We start from the raw sequence: 23,409 nt of genomic DNA on the forward strand, positions 1-23,409 counted from the left end.
CAACGCTCAATCAGCATTTTCTGCAAACACCATTTCAAGTCAATATACAGAGGATTCCCTTTCGACAGACGTATTTAATTAAGGTTAAACTTTGTACCTCTCATATATAATAATAAATACCTGAAGAAATTGTTGAATTTACTTTATTGCGATAGCGAGACATTCTGCTGGTGGTATACGTTTTCTCATAGGTGTGTTGTTCCGACGTAAACTGTCGCTTAATTGAAGTAACAAATAATTGCGTATATCATTGGTCAATCTAACATAATTAAACATCTTGTCATCGTACATTCTCAAAGACTGATACAGTAAGGGAAACTGACTTTTACCCCTGTTTTCTATAAGAAGATGAATCCAATTAACTCTGTTTTAATGATGCCGACTTCGTCGACGTTGTAGAAGCCATAGCAGTGCTTTCTCCTCGAAATCCATTTCAGTACTTTGTAGGTCTACTTATGACTATAGAGTGGTTCGGAAAGATTGTGACCGATACGAACTTCAAATAACCACAAAGAACCACTTAAATCTGCTTACAAGTGGTCAATTGTAGCCACAGCCGAACCACTCAAGATCCTCCGTTTTATAGTTGGAAAGGGTACTTGTGAAGGTGGCGTAAGCTGAGACGAAATGGGAGTGAATCAGATGGTTGAGGCGACAGTTTGTGAAGAGTATGCGGCTAGCTGCAATGGAGGGTGAAATGGGACCGAGTGTGTACTGTTAATGCAGCAGCGCTTTAAAACGTTCTTTCCCACTCCGCCCACATTCGTTATTAACAAAGCGAGATAGTCGTTAGATTTCGTATACCCGTACTTGCATATTAATTCAATTGCATTGTAAAAAGTACACTTTTTCTTCTTCTTCATCCGTTTTCCCTTCAGGGTCGGTTTTTCCCTCGGACTCAGCGAGAAATCCCACCTCTACCGCCTCAAGGGCAGTGTCCTGGAGCTTCAGACTCTGGGTCGGGGGATACAACTGGGGAGTATGACCAGTACCTCGCCCAGGCGGCCTCACCTGCTATGCTGAACAGGTGCCTTGTGGAGGGATGGGAAGATTGGATGGGACAGGCAAGGAAGAGGGAAGGAAGCGGCCGTGACCTTAAGTTAGGTACCATCCCGGCATTTGCCTGGAGGAGAAGTGGGAAACCACGGAAAAACACTTCAGAGGATGGCTGAGGTGGGAATCGAACCCACATCTACTCAGTTGACCTCCCGAGGCTGAGTGGACCCCGTTCCAGCCCTCGTACCACTTTTCAAATTTCGTGGCAGAGCCGGGAATCGAACCCGGACCTCCGGGGGTGGCAGCTAATCACACTAACCACTGCACCACAGAGGCGGACAACAAAGTACACTTTTAATAACATTTAATCGCTTCAAGTATTAACAACAGTTTTTTAAAAACGAAAAGTCATAATACATGTAAATATTTAATATTACAGCTTCCCGCGAAATTTTATAGTGGCGATCAATGTCTTTTTCTCGTGTTAAAAACAAAGCCATACACAAAACATTGATCGCTATTTCCACAAGAACTCACAAGGAATTCCTCTTCCCATTCCATATTAAACAAATCCGATGTTCTTTTCGAAATGTTACCAATTTACTTCCGCTTTATTGCCTGATTGAATGTCTTTTTACGCATTTGTCACACATATCAAGCGTTCCACTTCCCCTTCCTCCCATGGCTACATACAAGCAGAATAGTCCTCTTGCCTGAGCACGCAGCAAAACAACCGAATAACCAGTAATATCCTAACTAGTTTCACTCTTGAGAAAATAATGATTAGGAAAATAAGTGGCTCGTAATGGTAGTGATTCAGTGAACCATTCAGCCAAATGAGAAGTCGTGCCTTCCCTTAATTCATTTCACTTTCATAAGACGGTAACAAACGGGCCTCGGTGGCTCAGGCGGCAGTGCGATGTCCTCTCACCGCTTGGTTCCATGGTTCAAATCCCTGTCATTCCATGTGAGATTTGTGCTGGGCAAAGCGGAGGCGGGGCAAATTTTTCTCTGGGTACTCTGGTTTTCCCTGTCATAATGCATTCCAGTAACACTCTCCAATATCATTTCATTTCATGTCAGTCATTAAACATTGCCCCAGAGGAGTGCGACAGGCTTCGGCAGCCAGCACAATTCTTATCCTCGCTAAGATGGGGGCTGACCCGGTAAATAACTCGAAATCATGTTGTAGATTTTCAAGGCTGCAACAAAATTCCCAAAATAAGTTTATCTAATGCCATTTTTAATTATTTTTTAATTATTGTGTTTTCAGTTCTGTACAATGGAAGGCTTCATCACGGCTATGGTTGACGAATGGCCGCAGCTACTTCGAAGAAGAAAGGAGATATTCATCGCCCTTGTCTGCTTCATCTCGTATCTCGTTGGATTGTCCTGCATATCCGAGGTAAGTGTGGCACAACTCAAGTATGACAGTTCTATTGATAGGAAATCTCGCCAGCTTGTTTGAAAGTTGTCAACTGGGGCCAAGTAGATGTCACAGCTCTCCAGGGGTTGGTAGAGAGCATGGAACCGCTTACGAATGTGATAATTTGTGGATTATCAGTCGTGAATGTTAACAGAAAGGAAATTGAAAAGATATTCCAATTGTAAAGAGATATCCGAGGGTGTCTTGGAAAGTTCAAGTTACAAATCGATTATCATATCTTCGTAGAAATATAGTGTATCTTCAATGCTATTAGTAAAAAATGAAATGGCGTATGGCTTTTAGTACCGGGAGTGTCCGAGGACAAGTTCGGCTCGCCAAATGCAGATCTTTCGATTTGACTCCCGTAGGCGACCTGCGTGTCGTGATGAGGATGCAATGATGATGTAAACGACACATACACCCAGTTCCCGTGCCAGCGAAATTAACTAATTATGGTTAAAATTCCCGACCCTGCCGGAAATCGAACCCGGGACCCCTGTGACCAAAGGCCAGCACGCTAACCATTTAGCCATGGAGGCGGACACTGCTATTCGTTTTAGAGAACAGCTTTAGGTTCCGCCAGTTGTTGTAGTGCTAGGGTGCGTACGTTGGAAAAGTGGCTGAAAATGAGCACAACACAGTAATAACTAGTGCTCAGAAGTTGAATACCTATAAATCGCCCAAGAAAGACATACAATTATCCAAAAATGACTAACAAATTGGAAGAATGTAGGACGTAAAAATGTGATCCAAATTAATTGATATTTTTCGTTTTAATTACATGTTTAATGTATGTAATGCTTAACGAATACAAAATTCTGGTGGTATGCAACATGCAGTGCGAAGAAACTATATGAATGACATTATGGTATATATTTTTAAATTGACATTTGAAACAGGAATTCCATGTTTGTTAAAAAGAAAATTACTTAGAGAATTCAGAATTAACTATTCTTGCCACCTAGAATGAATTCAGTGAACCTGAGATGGACAACCTGGAGAAAGAAATTGAAATTAGTATAACTAGAATCATATTGGGCTTAACCACACTAGCACAGAAATTTGACATTTCTTGGCAGCCCTGTTTCCTGCACTCGCGTGCTATGTCCAGCGATCCATATAGTATTTTCTGTAAGTTGCATTGTCGCATACATTAGGTTATTTTCAATCGAAAGGCCTGAAGGTGATGGCGGTAGGTTAGGGAACTATCTAAAGTTACACCGAGGCTTTTGGGGGTAGCATTACACCGCAGTGTGTGATTTCTGAACCTGATTGTCTGTTGGTAGTTTGCATTCCTGTTACTGAGGTGAAACGTAGCTACTTCTGTCTTTAGAGGGCTAGGTGTCAATCGCCACTTTGTGAGATAAGCGGCCATCTTCTCAAGGTCCTGGGATAGGATTTCTTCAGCTTCACTGAAGTCTGCTCTTTGTATGGTGAGGTTGATGTCATCTGCATAGATGAACTTGCGAGGTGTGGTTTCTGGAAGGTCATGTATGTATAAGTTGAAGAGAATTGGAGACAACACTGAACCCTGTGGCAAACCATTGTTGAGTTTGTGAAAACGACTGCGGACATGTTCTGTATGAAACTGGCAGCTAAACTGAAAAGTCGTAACAACCTTCTGGGTAGACTAGCTGGAACATCATGGGGTGCAGATGCGAATTCACTGCGAACAACTGCTTTAGCACTAGTACATTCTTCAGATGAATACTGTTCCGCTGTATGGCTGAATAGTTCCCATACTCGTCTGGTCGATGTCTAGCTGCGCCATACAATGAGAATCATATCTGGCACCCTGCACTCCACTCCTGTACAGTGGTTACCCGTACTGAGCCACATTCAACCTCCTCACATCAGACGACAAAATGCCCTTGTCAGATTATGGACTAAGGTGATGATGAACAGCTCACTTCCCACCCACCAGGATACAGAAGAAAACGCCGTTGCGAGATTAAAATCCCGGAAACCTGCCTGGAAGACGGGCAGGGAACTAACTGACATGCCTTTTAGACTTGACGAAGCATGGAAGCAAGAATGGGCCAGATTACACCCACATGGTCTAATCAACATTGATGACCCAACAGCTAAACCTCCTGGGTTCAATCTTCCACGTATGATTTGGACTAGATTAAACAGGATACGCTGCGGCGTTGAAAGAACTGCTTCTGCACTACACCAATGGGGGTAGTTGGAGTCTCCTTCCTGCAACTGTGGTGCTGAAGTGCAAACCATCAGCCAAATCGTGAAAGAATGTCCTCTACGAGCATTCACTGGGCCTATGGAGGAGCTACATCAAGTAACCCCTACGGCATTCACTTGGCTGGAAGGACTTAACATCAGCTTGTGATGTAATCTCAGAAACTGCAGTTGTGTGTGTATGTATGTGTGTGTGTGTGTGTGTGCTTCCTAGTTAGTCTGTAAATACTCTATATCTATGTATATAAATATGTTTATATTTTTCTAGTAACACTTATATGTAAAAATACATTTCAAACGATTGTCAAATGAAGCATCATACGCTAAATAAATAATCGAAAGGCCTGTCCCTATCTTCATAATTACTAAACTTCTGCTGAGGTCTTTGCTCAATGCATTTGGGCATCAATCTCTTTTTCATATTTCCTTGATAATAAGTCGCAATATGCTCTTACCTAATTATCAGGTTAAATATTACGGGTAAGTGGTTGGATTCTGCACAGCCTTTAACTGTTATTCTCTCGACCAGTTGTAATGCCGCCCTTGCACATAAGTTAATACTAGGTCTATAACACTTCCTACCGTTTCTGTTGTATATGTCAAGCTACTCATTTAATCTCCTGGCCACCACCGATTCAGAATATACAACTCTTCTGTACCACATGGTTCTAGTAATTCTTTCGCCGTATATATTATACCCGTCCGCCTCTGTGGTGTAGTGATTAGGGTGATTAGCTGCCACCCCGGAGGCACGGGTTCGATTCTCGGCTCTGCCACGAAATTTGAAATGTGGTACAAGGGCTGGAACGGGGTCCACTCAGCCTTGGTAGGTCAACTGAGTAGAGGTGAGTTAGATTTCCACCTCAGCCATCCTCGAAGTGGTTTTCCGTGGTTTCCCACTTCTTCCCCAGGCAACTGCCGGGATGGTACCTAACTTAAGGCCACGGCCGCTTCCTTTCCTCTTCCTTGTCTATCCCTTCCAATCTTCCCATCCCCCCTCAGGGCCCCTGTTCAGCATAGCTGGTGAGGCCGCGTGGGCGAGGTACTGATCCTCATCCCCAGTTGTACCCCCGACCCAACACCTCACACTCCAGGACACTGCCCTTGAGACGGTAGAGGCGGGATCCCTCGCTGAGTGCGAGGGAAAAACCAACCCTGGAGGGTGAACGGATTAATTAAGAAAGAAAGAAAGAAAGAAAGAAAGAAATAATTTTTTTTGCTAGTTGTTTTACGTCGCACTGACACAGATAGCTCTTATGGCGACGATGGGACAGGAAATGGCTAGGAGTGGAAATAATGCAGCCATGGCCTTGAGTTTGTGAAAACGACTGCGGACATGTTCTGTATGAAAATGGCCTGATTTGCCTGATGTGAAAATGGGAAACCACGGAAAACCATTTTCAGGGCTGCCGATAGTGGGGTTCGAACCTGCTATCTCTCGAATACTGGATACTGGCCGCACTTAAGCGACTGCAGCTATCAAGTTCGGTGAAAGAAAGAAAGAAAGAAAGAAAGAAAGAAAGAAAGACATATTATACCCTTCATCTTGACGTTCACTTTTTAACTACTCTTTCCTCTACCTCTTTACAGTACACTGGCTTTCGATATGCAATCCTTGCATTGAAGTTCCCCATCAGCAGAATACCTGCATCTTCGTACATATTTCTCAATCTGTTTATGTGTGTAAAATTTTATAATATATTGTTTATAACGAAAAAGTGACATTACCCCGTTGTTTACCACTCGAAATTCGCTTGTATACTTTTTTATTGCATCAGCGCGGTTCCTTTGTTAGTGTGTGTGACTGTGGCATCTGCACTTCTGTATTTGGCTTGGAAAGGACGCGAATTGGAACTCTCCCCTGGAATTGCCGTGAAGGACAGAAGATGACTACGATTATCGTGCTCAGTGGTGGTAGCTGAGATTATAGCTCATTCTATACAATGGAGAGACTACAACAGACGGGACACTTGATATACGACTGTGGATATTGGTTTGAAACTCTCGCACTACTTCCGCCTTCAATGTTTTAATCGTCCGCTAATTAAAATAGTAACACCACCGAACGAACTACCGTAGTAGCTTGGCGCACACGTAAGAGAACTTTGCAGTATAACCACATAAACTAAGTGTACTACGGTGTTCCAAGTCACTAAAACTAACGACATTATTATTATTATTATTATTATTATTATTATTATTATTATTATTATTATTATTATTATTATTATTATACTGTTTAATATTGTTTCTGCTGTATCAAGCTCGTGCAGCAGTCGATCAGTCGTTGACCTTCTGTTCCTAAGATAGCAGTTCGATTCCAACTGAGGTCAATGGCTTCTAAGGGTGCATAAATGTGACAGCTTCGTGTTGCTGACACCCGGCACAATGACGAATTCCTGTGAGACATCTCGAGCCGTGCTCGATTCACACGGAAGGACGTGGGTTCGATTCCCCGTCAGGGAGTCGAAACATTTTAAAATGAGACTTCCATTCCCGCAAAGGCATACGGCCATGACTTTCACTAAGCTTACAGCCGAAATGATTACTTGGGGTCAAAGATGGCTAACCTTAAAGCAACCCACTCTATCCCACATAGCACCGAGGTTACGGATAATGAAAGCCTTTATCTTACTCCTCTAAAGGCGTTTCAAAGCCTGCACAGAGGTAGAATTATTATTATTATTATTATTATTATTATTATTATTACTTTTCTCCGGTTGTTTAGATCCATCATTTCAAAATACTCTTCTTTTAATCCTTGTGAAATAAGTTATAATACTGTATTCTTCTTCCTAGCATTTTTTCAGCTTCTTGAGGTCGCATTGCATGTGGATTTGGCTCAGTTTTACGGCTGAATGCTCTTCCTGAAGCCAACCCGATATGGAGGGATGAATTCACTCTTGTGTGTTTTTGTGGTGGTTGGGAGTGTGGTGTGCTGAGTGTACTGTAGGTCAAAAGATGTACGTTAAAATGTACACAAATACCCAGTCCCCAAGCAAGAGGATTTAGGCGCATGCGGTAAATATCCCCTACCCTGCCGGCAATCGAATACGGGATCCTCTGAACCGAGGGCCACTACGCTGACCACGCAGCCAAGAAGCCGGAAGTGAAAGAAGTTATAATAGGCCTAATATTTGAAAGCCGAGCTTCTGATCAAGGATGTCTCAAATATGATTAAACGCCGGGGCCACCACCACCACCACCACAAACAACAACAACAACAACACTACTTTAGTGAACCATGACACAGTTAGTACGCACGGTCTTGAAAATCCTCCAAGACCATCTCATAGATTATTATTATTATTATTATTATTTTTTTGCTAGGGGCTTTACGTCGCACCGACACAGATAGGTCTTATGGCGACGATAGGATAGGGAAGGCCTAGGAGTTGGAAGGAAGCGGCCGTGGCCTTAATTAAGGTACAGCCCCAGCATTTGCCTGGTGTGAAAATGGGAAACCACGGAAAACCATCTTCAGGGCTGCCGATAGTGGGATTCGAACCTACTATCTCCCGGATGCAAGCTCACAGTTGCGCGCCTCTACGCGCACGGCCAACTCGCCCGGTATTATTATTATTATTATTATTATTATTATTATTATTATTATTATTATTTGATCTTTCCCTCATCCATTCCACTATAAAGTGGAAGCTGTAATCAAGTTCCTAAACAACCTGCCGTTCTTATCATGTTTGGTATTAACAGAGAACTGCACATTACTTGGAGTGAGTTCAGCTGCGAAACACACAGATCGCATGGCCGTCTAAAAGCTCATGATTACGGGAATAAAGCCCTTTACCAGAGTTTTGTCACTTGATCTTTAATTCTGTGAAAGAAATTCGAAATCCTTCGAGTGCAGATGTTGTCGATCAGCGGCACGGTTCCTGTGAATGTTTCCGTGAAAGTACAGAGCCAATGGAAAGTGTTAGTGGATGGTTCATAAATAACGTGCAAGCCTACTTAGTCTGAGCAACAACAAAATAATCATTCACAAAGGGAACGTCTCTAGACCGAGTACAGTCATCACATGAGTCTCACATGACCAACGGGACAAGATGGATTTTTTTAGAGAAAAAATAAAATAGTACAAAGGCAAAAACATAAGGAGAATTCAGAATGGAATACGCATTAATCATTCTGGAGCTAGATACGTTAGAGCGAAATAAACCACTGAATCACCTAGGACTGATCGTTTAACGGAGCAGACATAGATTTAGCGCTCCACTGTACATGGTAACAGAGCCGCATAACAGAGCAAAACAAGCAGTACTTCCTGTCATGCCGAATGCAATCATATTTTGAACACATAATACGTCCTGATCCCGGACATCGCCTGTCTGTCTACAAACCATTTAGTCAAGCACTGATCCCTAAAAGTTATGATGCCGAGAATGCTCTGGTTTGTTTCCATTGTGTTTTGATATATTTATTCTCAGCAACAATAAGAGAATGGTTTATTCTTCAAATAAGTTAGTCACGAATTTCAGCTTTGAACAGTAAAATATCTGTAAACTCCCACTTAACATGGTGTCGTGATATTTCGTCTCGGACATTGGGTCTCGCGACAGTTCGTTCCACATTATGAAGTCGTCCCGCAACAAATTGTCACAGATTATCGAAATGGCAAGCAATATTTTAGGTGACCTATATCTCTAATGATGAACCATTCTGGATTAACTACCACTCGAAAAGTAATCCCAAACTGATAATTCAAAGGAAGGATATAAGGTGTGTATTCAAAGCACTGGCAGAATAACGATGAGACACAATGGAGATGTGATGTGAGTGCGTCATTGCCAGAAACACACATCAAATACTGAAAGAAACCGAACATACACCTGGGCCAGGCTGGGGCAGGTGTAAGGCAATGGAAGTTGTTACTGCATTGAAGGAAAAGGCGGGGATATCAAATGAAGCAATGGCTTTAATAATTAATAGACACACAAAAATTCAGTATCTACTGAAACTTACACAAAACTACCTAAGATGGAATCCACGAGATGAACGATTCAGAGGGTAAGAGAAGGAAATCTTCCGCCAAACCTAAAATCTTTGATGGATGTTTTCGATATTTCTGAAAGGTACAATACTGAGAGGCGAGCAATGGCTTTTGAAGTTCAGTCGTGAAAGTAAATTGGTACTACTGTATATGCCACACACACTCATTTACCTTATTTGAAGCAGGCGCCCATGTGACGGAAGTTTCACAGCTATTCCCAAATTAATGCGCCAGATTTATACAATCCACAGGAATATTCGGAGAAAATGGTTCTCACTAGTGATTGTTTTAATGGTAAGAAAAAGAAGAGATGTACACGCATGTCTTTGAAATCCAACGTAACGAGGTCGAAAGACTCTTCGGAGAAAATTTATCTACTGGCTTCGTTTCTATGGATTATGAAGGCTATCCGAGGAACATTCCCAAACTGCAGTATTTGTGGCTGCTTTTTCCATTTCAGACAAATCTTATGGTGGAAGGTGCAGGCAGTAGGTCTTGCTGAGGTGTACATGGCTGAAGAAAATGTTGACATTCGTAAACACTTTCATGCTCTAGTTGTCTTTGCTTTCATAACTGACAGAAACAATGGAGCAAGTGTAAATCAATTTTCGACCACTTTAGAGAATCCTCGAATGAATTGATTGCCCCTGTAATCGAGCATGCTAGTGAAAATTACAAAAGGGGCAGGAGGAGAGGACGAGGAAACGGGCACCTTCCTTCTCACCAAATGATCGAGTGATTGCTAGACTCCCTCGAACTACAGACCAAGTAGAGGGGTTGCATTTTAGATTGAATAATCTTGTTGGAAAATCACATTAATCGATATAAGAATTCCTTGAAGTATTATAGAATGAAGTTTCAGAAGTAAATAAAATAATCCAGGGTCTAGAAAGTGGCGGTTCTCCTAGGATGAAGAAGCGAAAACACCAATACACAGAAAGACGAGTGGAGCGATTTGTTTGTCGGTTTGAAGAATACCAAGAACGTGGTGATGAGATGGATTATCTTCGTGCTCTGAGACATGACATTGCGGGAAATATGTTCTGATTATTAAGGTTCACACAAATATGTACTGAAGGCAAGGTACTGAAGGCAAATACATTCATTGAACTCAGTTCGGAGCAAAATGTCCACTGGGACTACATCTTAATTATGATGAATTCTCCTTGGAGCTAATCTGTACGTATGACGACTTTGATTTGGGACGATGTTATTGAGGCGAGTAGTCATGAGACGGATATTCTGAGACAACTTGTTGTAGACTCAATTAACGTACTTAGTGATTTGTGAATGTTTGTGAAAGTCGGATATCCGTAGTGTAAATTACTATAATTGAAAATATGCAACACAAACGGGTGCGTTTGGAGTGGTGTCGTGACCGGGAAGCATGGACTGCTCATGAATGGCGTCGCATTGTGTTCATTGATGAATCGCACTTCTGCACTACCCTGGACGACCGTCATCTGCGAGTATGGCGGCGACCTGGGGAGAGGTCCCCTTCTTCCAATGTTTCGGAGAGACACAACGGTGTTACTCCTGGCGTCATGGTGTGGGGAGCCAACGGGTATGAGTTCAGATCACGGATTGTAGGGATTGAGAGAACTCTGACGGCACAACGGTCCACACTCGTCCACACACTATCTGAGGGATTCTGAGGTACTCCTGTGGCCAGCAAGATCCCCAGATCTGTCCCGGATAAGATATATGTGGGACCAGCTTGGACGTCAACTTCGCGCTAGTATCCAGGATATCAAGGACCAGTTACAAGAGTTGTGGACTAGCTTGCCTCAGGTGAGGATACAAAGGCTTCATGACACGCTTCCCAACCGAATCAGTGCATGCGTCCAGGCCAGAGAGGGTGCAACGTCATACCGAAAGTGGGCTCGTACTGCGAGGTTCTTTGTAAATTTGACTCGACTTCATAATCACTGAAATAACATCACCTACCCTCTCAACACGTGAAGTTTCATTTAGTTTGCGCCTCTCCTTCTGGGTGCTTCAGTTTTTGCAGTCTATTTGCGGAACAAAGATTGAGCAAGAGTGAGGAATAACTTCAGATCATAGTCCAGGTTTTGAGTTATCTGTAGTATTTCCTTTAATACTGTTCACATAGTTGTATTATTCTAACATCTTTCATTTGATTACACAATAATTCTGATAAGGCTCACATTAATTTGATCCCTCAAGAGGAAAACTAGTTATGGACATCTCCGACGTTGTAGTAGGGAGTCAATGATAACAGTAGCGTAATTTCCGCCCACTGCTACCTATTCACAATCCTCTGCAGCGGCTTGCCAACGAGAACACTAGATCAGTTACGGCTGGCCACACCTGCTGATAGTCGACGATAATTTTGTGTCCTCTAAGACGTAACCATTTGGAATCAAACATACTTTAATACTCGATGTAAGGATGCATATTGCTGGTCATTTGAAATGTAATTACGGTAATAATGCCGAGTGAATCAGCTCTGCCTTTTTTCTTGAACATATGCAACCTACTAGAAATTAATTGTCACTTAGTCGTATCTTACGAAAAGTCTTGCAATTTTATGTACAGTACATATACTGTTGTCTGATGTAGACTTCGCCGCACAGATAAAAATATCATGCAAACGGCAGTAAATGAAGCATATCTTAAAAATACTGTACCCTTGCAGTCCACTTCTCTAATTATATCTATAAAATATTACTGCACTGTACAAACTATATTCATTCTTATAGCTGTCACTGGAGAACTTCTTATCTGATTGGTCCAAGTAGACATTTCTTTTTTGGTAGAAAATGGCGCAGCGGTAACGTGGCTATTCACTACCATATTGGACAGTCTCACATCACATCTTAATGGATAGGAAAGCTTTAAAAAAATCATGATATGAACTGTGGTATTTAGTTTGTATACAGCAGAGGTGATAGCTTACGCCATGTAATTACTACTTTTACAGCGTTCAATACAGGTTTAAACCAGGACCATAAAGCATTAACGTCTTTGCGAGGTGAGAAATTCGATGTCCTTGTGAATACAGAGTTATAATGCCTCAGTCTGAATGCTTCAGGAAACTATGTTGAATTATATAGGGTAGATAGCTGACGTCTAAGAGCGTTGAGGACTCAAAACCTCCTTCACTCATTAATTTTTATTTTGTACTCGGGTAGTCATCCTTTATGAAGATCTGACATTCTTGAATTTGAAAATTTGCTTATAATGACACTATAATACACGGGGAGTGTCTGTTCAAAAGGTGCTATTTCCATTTCCAAAAGTAAACCTGTATTTCGTCCACATGCATTACAGTAGTTGACTGCCATGAGCAATCCACACCCGAAAAATGTAATTTCTTAAGAGTTGAACCAAACCCAATCATGGGTACGTTCCATTTGCCTTTTATTTTACGTTCCTTGCGCTTTTCCTACAACTTTCTTAAGGTGGAAATAGCACCTTTTGATCAGATATCCCTCAAACAAAGCAGATATAACGCACGCAACATAACTACGGACCGCCATACCATTGTTAGTATTTTGCTAGATCTATAGAACCAAGCAATAGGCACATACCCTACTCATTTGGAATGGTTAAGAAGGGCACGATTCAACAAACACACTGCGGTCATTGCTGCAAGGCAAATCTGTCTATTCATTGTGCAGTATTTTACTTTTGATTGGGGTTTAACGTCTCAATTACATATCAAAGGTTCTTAGCGACGCAAGGATGGGAAAGCGCTGAAGAGTGTCTGTACATTCGAGTCGATGTTCTTGTAGCGGCAGCTACTATGTGTCAGGTGATGACTACGTGTATAAGATATTACTCAGCCGAGAAGCAATATGTAATCCCCGACAAGCACAGTACACGATTTCCTAGACGAAGACCACCGACTTCGGATACGTTTCGAAGGGTTGAGAGACGGTTACGTGGAAGGAACCTCTCGCGATGTTCCAGTGACGTCTGATGATAAGGAAGAAGCTGTACATAACGCAATTGAGAACAACCCGCATATCAGGTCCATGAGCCTTACTTAGCAAATGATCACACTATCAGCCAGGTGTCTTTAATGCACATATTGCATAGCAATAAATTATGTGCGTCAAACATGGTATGTGATTATAATTACCATTGGTCTTTATTATTTCCACTCACACAGAATAGAAATTAAATAAAAATCTACTGCCTGTTTCCAGTCATTCGACCGGGTCAGGAATATAAACATATTCTGCCAGCATCGGGTTTGAACCTCCGGACATACGGAAAAACATTGTCCTCTAACAACCGCGTCTACAGCGAAGTCGGTTGAAGGTTTTCTTATCCCGTAACATTTCAGTGTCGACGCAGTGTTGATCAAGACGGAGCGTTTCGTTATATGCGTAGAACGGTTTTCTGTGTTCATTTATTATTACCTCCTTATAGCTGATTTGTCAGTAACGAACACGCCCTGTACCTACGTAAGAACGTATTGTCGGACGACAGAGGTGGTGGAGATTGTTTTAACGTTATATGCTGGTTGCATAAATGCGAAGAACCTCGGGTAGCTGATTCACCCGGAATGAGTTTCTTACAACTTAAACTCTGTTTAAAAGCATAGATATGCGTAGTTTTATTTTTGAACGGTTGAGACGTAGCCTCCTAGTGATCAAATTGATTATAACTTTTGGTAGGAATTATATATGTGCATTTAAGAATTTTTCCGACGATAATTTCTTATGTCCAAAGGTATGCCAAGTACTGGGAAGTAAATTAAAGTGTGTGTTCGATCCTGGACCTAACTTTATGCAGCTATCCAGATTATGGTTTGTTTTCTCACATTCCCTCCGTGCAAGCTTAACCATAGTACATTGCCATGGGGCACTTAACTGAATCCTTTGACACATTCGATGCCTCTATCACAAAAATACTCAAAGAATACCTATAAATGAAAATTGTATTGATGACCAAGGGGTTATTTCCCCCATACGTACATCATATTATGTTTCTCATCTGTGCTAAAGGTTCTCTTTATCGATGAAATGGTTTAACTCATTGTGTTAATCTGTCTCTTTCCAGGGAGGAATGTATGTGTTCCAGATCCTGGACTCGTACGCTGTCAGTGGATTCTGCTTACTGTTCCTGATATTCTTCGAGTGCATTGCAATTTCGTGGGCGTTTGGAGTGAATCGTTTTTATGACGGTATTAAGGACATGATTGGTTACTACCCAATTGTTTGGTGGAAACTATGTTGGACAGTGTCCACTCCTTTCATATGTGTGGTAAGCTGAATTCCATGTATGAGTGTACATATTTCTTATTCTTACTTTGTTGTTGTGTTTGATTAATTTATTACGAGGTACAAGTTTATAAATAGTCTTAATAATGCCCGGAGAAGAAAAACCTCTTCAGCCAATTAAAGCTTTAAAATATTCTGGCAGAACTAGGAAAGCAACATCCTGAAACCCTGATCTCTCACACACTATAGGTTGCATACCATACACTGTACATTGATTTACTAGAGGCCACATTTGTATGTATACAGTAGAGTCTGCTGGGTGTGTTGAAATCCTTTGTGTACCTCTTCTAGCAATAATGCAGACTGCAATTCTCACATGTAAGCGATCATAGTGATGACAAACATCATTCTTCACAATGGAGCTCGACACCTATTTCACCTAATGATGAGTTGGGCATGGATTGTCACCAGTGTGGAATAACCAGACTAGACTGCTTGCAATCCAGTCGAATAGGCCTACATACTCAATGGGAAACAGGATTTGGTGAACACCTTGGGGAGCACATCGGTTACACGAGTGGCATGCGGGAGGCATGAACTTACTGGAGTAGCACATGACCGTTTTGTACGAATGGTAGCAGAATAGGTTGGTCAATGTTCTGGATGCATCGTGCACTTTACGTATAGCAGAGGCAAATAGACATAGTTGAGTATGCCGCCCCCTATCCAGTACGATACAAGGTGTTATTATTATCTGTTTCTGTCGTATTCGATGTGGAAAGTGTCGTTCTGATCTACGCCACACATACTAACGACTATCATTCTCATCGAGGTAGAGTGCGCTTTTATCACTGAATACACAACTTAACCATTCGTTCCTAGCGGGTACACATGAGTGAAATTCTGCCTAGTGACACTCTTGATTTTTACCCACCTTCAAGTAAATGATTGTGTGTGATTCTCGCCGACACCTCTTTTGCGGATCTACCTCTAATCTGTTCTGCTGTCGCAGTGTAGTCTACTAAGGCCACTCGTACGTTACAACTGTACCTCTGTCTTGAACCACGATATTACTTACTTGAAGTCGTGTTTGGTGTGACTTTCGACACCTTTTATTGATTGTCCATTCCACTATGCCTTTTATAACTTTTGCAGACAGCTTTCATGAGATGTTCTCTACTCTTTAAACTTATTCATTTCTCTCTCTCTCTCTCTCTCCCCTGTATACTTTTCCCTATTCTGCCGTTCACTGACACAATGCACTAAGATTGATTTTACCGTCGACTTTTACTTGTGTATCATTTGTAATATTTTTCTATACCGCACTGCTCCGTCATATTATGGAATAATTCTTACAATCAGAATATCTGCTGAACTGGCATGACTCGTTCATTTATGTACCCAACAGCAACTATCTTGTGTTCTTTGGTTTTTCTGATGAATAGTCCTGCTCCCATATTACTGAAGATCTACCGGTTCTGATGGCGCGGTATGTTAGAGAAACCATATACTCTACTATTTCCTCCATTCCTGCTCTTACCAGAAAACTACTGTTGCCGAGCACATTCCGTCTCATTTTGCGTTCCGACTCAGTCCATTCTGTAATTTTCTTCTCGCAGTCCCATTGGCAGTAATGTTCTACGAATTTTACATCTAGCGGTCGAGGGATCAACGAGTGGGTTGAGTATCCCAATCCAATGTAGTCGAGATTTTCAATAGCAACTAGTTTTTATTGCCGTATTAAGTCGCACAAACGTATGAGTGTCCTATGGATAGTTACGTAACTGACACAAATATGACAGCGATAAGTAAGAATCACATATTATTACGGCTAGTCTCATTATTGTTCACGGTTTCTGTGATCGGGTACCTGCTTGATCATATCAAGCAAGAGCTCGACGGCCGAGACAAGATGGTACAGTTCCTGGACCAAGTCAAAAGTCAACCTTAGGCATCTACGATACTCACTCGGATTTTTAGGTGGTAATAGGTTAGAATGCAAAGTAATTTGGTTTGTAGGAAGTGGCATGCAACCCGTTGTACCATAATGTCGGAAGAGTAGCAGAAATTCAAGGAGTTCTATAGGCTGTACCCCTAATATCTATGCAAATCTCATTGCATAACCGTTGTACAGTGTAGGGTATACTTGTTACTGGCTTAAGGAAGTTTGCATTCTAACCTATCAGCACCTAATAATCCGGATTCTACTTATAAGAGATTGGAAGCCACATCGGTAGGGATCAAAATATAGTCTATAACATGCAGATCAATCTGTATCATAGAATTCGTAATGATAACTGGGAAAATACAATAATTCAACTTTCCTTTCTTCAGTCATTTCTCCCCCTCCTACAACCTCATGCACCCTGCAATAATGTTACGGGGTGCTTCTGTAGACACGGTGTATGTAATAATAAGGAATGAATTTATGAGACACAGTGGACAAAACTAATTAGGGATGTACTCACTATATTCCAAATTATTTTAAGTTTGATAGTTGATTTTCCTGGAATCTATGCAGTTTATTAGTGTTTCTTATTGTTGAGCATTGAGACGGGATAATGCTGATAATAATTGTGTGTTTTGTGTTTTTGCTTTGTGCAGAGTGTGTTCATCTTTAATTTAGTTCAATGGACTCCAATAAAATACCTGGATTATGAATACCCGTGGTGGAGCCACTGCCTGGGATGGCTCACTGCCCTTTCGTCCATGCTTTGCATTCCTGGCTATATGATATATCTGTGGGTGAAAACCCCGGGAGACTTCAGGACGGTAAGGATTCCTATACTTCAAATCTATCTCTGAAATTTCTGAAGATTACTGCTTGCAAATCGTATATATAATGAAAGGAAAATATTAAATATATTTAATCTTTTAAGAACTTTGGAATTAATAGCAAAGTTCTAGATACACGAATTTGTGTACCTGAAATGTGCCCAGGATACCTCATTCCTCAGCAGACCAAGGTCTTCATTTAAATAATTGTCTCGATGTCAATGTGGTGAATCTCACCAATTTTAATATCAGTTTATAGTGAGAGCTGTTCGTTTGGTATCAATGAGTTCATCACTTGTTCTCATGAGCTTGTATCACACCGGTCCAAGACGTTACACCAATAAAACACCCACAGGTGCGGCTGAGAATCATATTGGGAGTATCTTCAGAGCAGTCAGTAACTGAAGTCCCACCGAACTAAGACAGTATTCGAAAATTTGCACACAGCCTCATATTGTCCGTGCCTAATATCCTCTTTCCATTATTCTAGACATTTGTATCCTTCAGCTTAAATCTGTTAGGGTAAATTCTAGAGCTAGACCAGCTCTTCGACTTCCTGATTTCAGTTAGCGTAGCAGCCTCATCTAAATCTGCACCTCTGACAATAGTGTGAATGATCAGATATGGCAATCTCCCAGTACTATATGCAACTGATTCCGTTAATAATCCACCCACAATAATATCTTTCTTATTCGTGGCAATGAACGTGAAAGTTGAATCACTTCTTTCCCGTGTAAATAATAATTTTAAAAATCTGTTCTTAAGATACGTATCGTTACCTTACGTCCAGGGTGTTTTGTTTGATCTGCAAGAGGTCTACAGAAGTACGTGATACAAAATCTATATTATTCTCTAGGTTCGTTCTATATGTGTAGTTTCATACTTCTTGTGCTTTGTGAAATGCAATGCGACTTTCGTTTGATAAAAATTAGGTGTCAAATGCTGAATGAACTAAGATTATAATAAATACAACCTTTCCAATCCCTTAAAGCCCATGGTCTCCTACATGTACAGACAAAGCTCGATTCAGCTCCTCAGGTAATTAAGTCGTGAAGAGTGTTAGATTAGTGTTTTCTTCTTAACAGGGTTTTTAATTAGCACTACCTTATCTAACACTTTTTACATCATACACATACCTCCATACATTCATTCAATGGGAGTGATATATCTCTGTCACTACTGTGCCTTGACATGACGACCAAGAGTATACACATATTGTTCATTCTTGTGCCTTCTGCAGTAAGTCTTTCATTTTAAGCGAGAACGCCAACATTAATTAATTATAGGTATCTGGAATGAATCCGTAAAACGAGCACAGATACGTAGAACACGTACCTTACAACAGAAGACACACACACAGACCAGGAGTAGGTATTGTGTAGGCTGGAAACTGTGCGCTGTATGTCAAGCCTCACAATATATCACTTGGCAGGGCCGTGATGGGAGTTATGATAGTGGACGGTGCTCGAACGTTTGAATCCCATGCAAGTATTTTTTATTTCTTTCACCGCCAATTGCCTGGGATGTGGTAAGGTTACGTACTTAATAGCTTCCGCAGAATAATGTAATTGGCCGTATGCATTGCGGGATAGGGTATTGAGCTGAGTTGGACGAGGCTGAAGAGGTGATGGCCTGTGGCTAGGAAACATGCAACCAGTTAGCAACGTCGTACATGTTCCAAACTTCGTAGACCACAGATGGGGCAAAGTGTGCCCTACTGGAACGGTAACAACATGCGATGGCAGGCATCGATGTAGGTATATAGCTGCGCGAACTCCCCTCCTTCGAGGCAAGTCAGATCACAAAGCTTATTTACCACCTCGTGATGTATTCCAGCGACGCGTATGTGGATATGTTACTCATCTATGGAAAAGATAGACGGAAAGCATATCAGGCACAACGCCTGTATCAAGAACGCTATCCGGGTAGACAACAACCGTCAGGCATGGCATTTGACGCCTGCTGGCTACTGCGTCCCTGGGAAGGACACGGCCTGTCGTCTGCTCACAATGAAGAGGTTTTGTTAGACGCTGTCAGGCATAACCCTCACAATAGCACACGGGCCATTCCACAGGAGACGAACGTCGGCTGGGCGTCTATTATGCGGGTAAGGCATACCCAGCGGTTTCACCCGTACCGTCTGCACGTACACAAAGAGCTCTCCATGGTCATGTCTTTTCTTCATATTAAAAAGTAGATGTTATTAGTATCAGCGTATTAGGTTAAGTGTAAGAAAAGCAATACATCCTTAACTTTGCCAGGATAAACAAAACATCTTTATACATTTTTTTCCAATTTGCTTTACGTCGCACCGACATAGATAGGTCTTATGGCGATGGTAGGATAGGAAAGGTCTAGGGTCTTTAACAAAGCGACCGTGGCCTTAATTAAGAAACAGCCCCAGCATTTAACTGATGTGAAAATGGAAAACCATGGAAGACCATCTTCAGTGCTGGCGACAGTGGGATTCGAACCCAACTATCTCCCGAATGCAAGCTCATAGCTACGTGACAAAACCGCGCAGCCACTTGTTCGCCCCTCTTTATATTTCATAATTTCTTTCTGATATTGGCTATTTTTATATTCTAAAACGCCCTGTCAAATATTCTTACAAATTAATCTTTTTTTCTTTCTCACAGGCTACAAGAGTTTAATTTCGATGTTATTTTCAGAGCATTCGAAAACGCTAATGTAGTTCAGAATTTCCTTCCGTCAGTCAGTTTTCGTTGGTCTTTATCTCAGTTTCGAAACATACCCTCCCATTCTGTCTTCAGACAATGTCCTTGTCTACTATTTCATCCCACAGATATTTGAAACACAAACCTTTTTTCAAACGAAGACTACCTGTCGCTGTAACTTCTTGAGATGGAAAAGGAGAAAAATCTACTTCCTTCCCACATAGAGATAGGAAATATAGAATTACACATTCTTAACGAGTCTTCAAGTCATATAATTTCGGATTTAGGTTGATAGCCTTCTACAAAACAACTAGGTTTAAATTTCAATGTCTTTAAAATGGGTGAACTCCTGTGATCTTTCAATGTATTTCATATATTTTATTTGCAACATATATTTGTAATTTACAGTATGTCTGACGTTAATTTGAACCATATAAATCCGTCACATTATGCTGTACGTCTTAAGCTTTGTCGCATATTTTCAGAAATTCAAGCTGCTGGTTCGGATAGACGATGATATAGCTGCACTACGGGGAAAGATGACTGGCACAGTGTCTGAAATAACATCTCTGTAACCTGTACGAGTGACTAACGGTGCAAAAAGGAGAGTGTTTGAAGACATTAAGGAAGATTGTTTTACCAAGATGTTTGGAACAATAAAGTGATAGTGTCTGGTTCTCTGGTGATTTGAACAATTAAACAATCTCAGGCATCACACCTTCCATAAAACCGTTCGTGTTTGAAGAACATTTAACGTGTGACATTTAATTTGCAACTTAACATAGTAGAGCAGCTGCTACTGATAAGGATACTCATTGAATTACCTGCATCACAATCGATGTGTTCCACCATGAATTCATGAATATGGATGCAGTTATTGGTCAGAATATAGATCTGGAACACATCATGTTCTGGAGGGGGAATTATTCTGGCTCCAACTGATTGAGGTTGTTGTATAGATATTTATGTAAGTAGAAGTAGAAACTACTTATACTTCAGATGTTACCTTAAAGAACACAATAGGTTAAGTTTGTCAGTTCTACACCAGTTGCCTATATGTAAGTCAAGAACTGATGCATTAATGCTGGTGTAGAACTTCCGTCTATGCGCAATGTAGGACTCTGGTCCAAATTGCTAATTGTGGCTGAATGAAATGCAAATGCGAAGTTTAGGGACTGTAGATTGCTGCGTCGGTTACTTTCAATTAAGGAAATGATACAGCCAGTTGAAAGTGTCCATTCAACGTTAACTATTACCTAACTAGCATTCAAATTACTCATTCATACTTAAAAGTTCTGTCTGATGTCATTCGAGAAATAAATATACGGTACGTATTATTATTTTATAATATTAATAGTTTTTCTACCACATTTTGTGTGTAAAGCAAAATACACTAAGCAAATAAATTCAGTACAGTATCACCCATAAAAGTGGTATTTAAAGAGGAAGTCGTAAATGGTATTCTGCTAAATTGACACAGTAAATCGTCGCTGCCGGGACAAAACCTCCTATGTGAAAATATTTTAGCTCAGAATTTTGGCCGATAACGTTCCGTCATCTAAGGTGCAATATTGTGTGAATACTGTCAAGGCATTCTCACTCTTCATAATGTATGTGCTGCGGGTCAGTATCTCTCCAAAAAATTATCACATAGGAGTTTTTGTCCCGGCAACGACGAAATACTGGATAGAATATTACTTGATGAGGTATAAAATCTTATAAAATCTTATCAACGTAGTGCGGAACAACGTCTTATACAGGAAGTATGCATTATACACAATTATGATACCGACACATGCATGAATTGTAGAATTTCAATGAGACATTTATTTCCACCCTGAATTTCGTATGCCTATTCGTAGCCCAGTCGCTGAAGATGATGTATTAAATCCCCTGAGTGATACTGACAAGAATACAGTAGTTCTTTAGCTTTCATTGTAAAAGAGTCTTTAATTGAGCAGTAAGCAATGTGAAAGAAACGGGTTGAAATAGCCACATCGTAAAAAAAATATTCCATTTTTCCAACTATGATCAGATAGGTCAAAAGAATGGAGAATTGAGGAATATCATTCGTAGAACGAATAAGTAAATATCAAATCTTGCTGTGTTCTTCATCTAGTGTAGTAGAGTCAAAGTACAAGATTTTCCATAGTATGTACAGTTGAAGGGTGAGATCAGTTAAATACTTACGACTGTATAGCTGTGTATGTATGCATAATCAGATTTTCAAATGAATGTAATGAGCTGTTTATGTACATGGAATGTGAAAGTAGTAGTTCATAGAAGTGTGATGTGTAAATAAATCATTTAAACTAATATTCCTAGACTCCTGCAGTGCATGAGTAAGATGTTTAAGTATTTGGAGAATTGAAGTCATCTCTTAATTTTTACCTTGGTGTACAATCATGTGCTCCACTACCCTAAATAAAATGAAGGATATTTAAATTAGATATAAGGGAAAACCTGTAAATAAAAATATAATTGCTATGAAACTGTCATAAAGCTGGATCATTTCTGTGGATAAATATTGAAATTTTTATTGTAATATTGCTCATAAAATTGTACTTGTTAAGATATTACTAATAAATGTGATGCTAAAACTCTAAACTCACCTCTTTATATGTTTCTCCCTTAAGACATTGAACTCCATTTCCTTCTTTTATCTGCAAAACAGTTTTACCTTATAAAGTATGACAGCAATGTAAAACTCTTCCAACATTTGGAAAGGAAGCGGAACACTTCATGGAACTGATTCTTACCTTCATAGAAACAGACTAGAACAACTTTCCTTACTCTGAATTTTCTCGTAAGAAATATTCTACATTCCACATTCTCCTTTTAAAGAATATTCAGTAACGTGATAGTGGCGAAATGAGATGATTCCCCATTAATTTCGTGACCATTCAGCAGTTATACCACCTTCAGCATCCACCGCGAGCCATGTGACCTTGCAGCCAGTGGCGAAGCGTGAACTAAGTAAGGGGGTAGACAGAGATTTCTTTTATTTAAACTGTTTTAATCATATTATTATATGGAATTTTGTTTTCGACGCATACATCTGTATTCAGTATTATATTAATGACTCTGAAAATAAGACAAGCCCTATAACCCTACGTGCACTTGCTTTATTTTTAAATA

General features: G+C 40.6%; 1 protein-coding gene across 1 annotated transcript in view; it reads left to right on the forward strand.

The window, feature by feature from the left end:
- Window positions 1-22,878, forward strand: part of Gat (GABA transporter) — a 145,240-nt gene extending 122,362 nt beyond the window's left edge. The window contains exons 10-13 of the mRNA XM_067139069.2: window positions 2,270-2,401; window positions 14,658-14,861; window positions 17,423-17,590; window positions 20,757-22,878. Of these exons, the coding sequence (XP_066995170.1) occupies window positions 2,270-2,401; window positions 14,658-14,861; window positions 17,423-17,590; window positions 20,757-20,846 (594 nt within the window). The 3' untranslated portion in view covers window positions 20,847-22,878. The remainder of the gene's footprint in view (window positions 1-2,269; window positions 2,402-14,657; window positions 14,862-17,422; window positions 17,591-20,756) is intronic.
- The last annotated feature ends 531 nt before the right edge of the window (window positions 22,879-23,409 follow it).

This window comes from Anabrus simplex, chromosome 2 (assembly GCF_040414725.1).
Source record: "Anabrus simplex isolate iqAnaSimp1 chromosome 2, ASM4041472v1, whole genome shotgun sequence".
Lineage (NCBI taxonomy): Eukaryota > Metazoa > Arthropoda > Insecta > Orthoptera > Tettigoniidae > Anabrus > Anabrus simplex.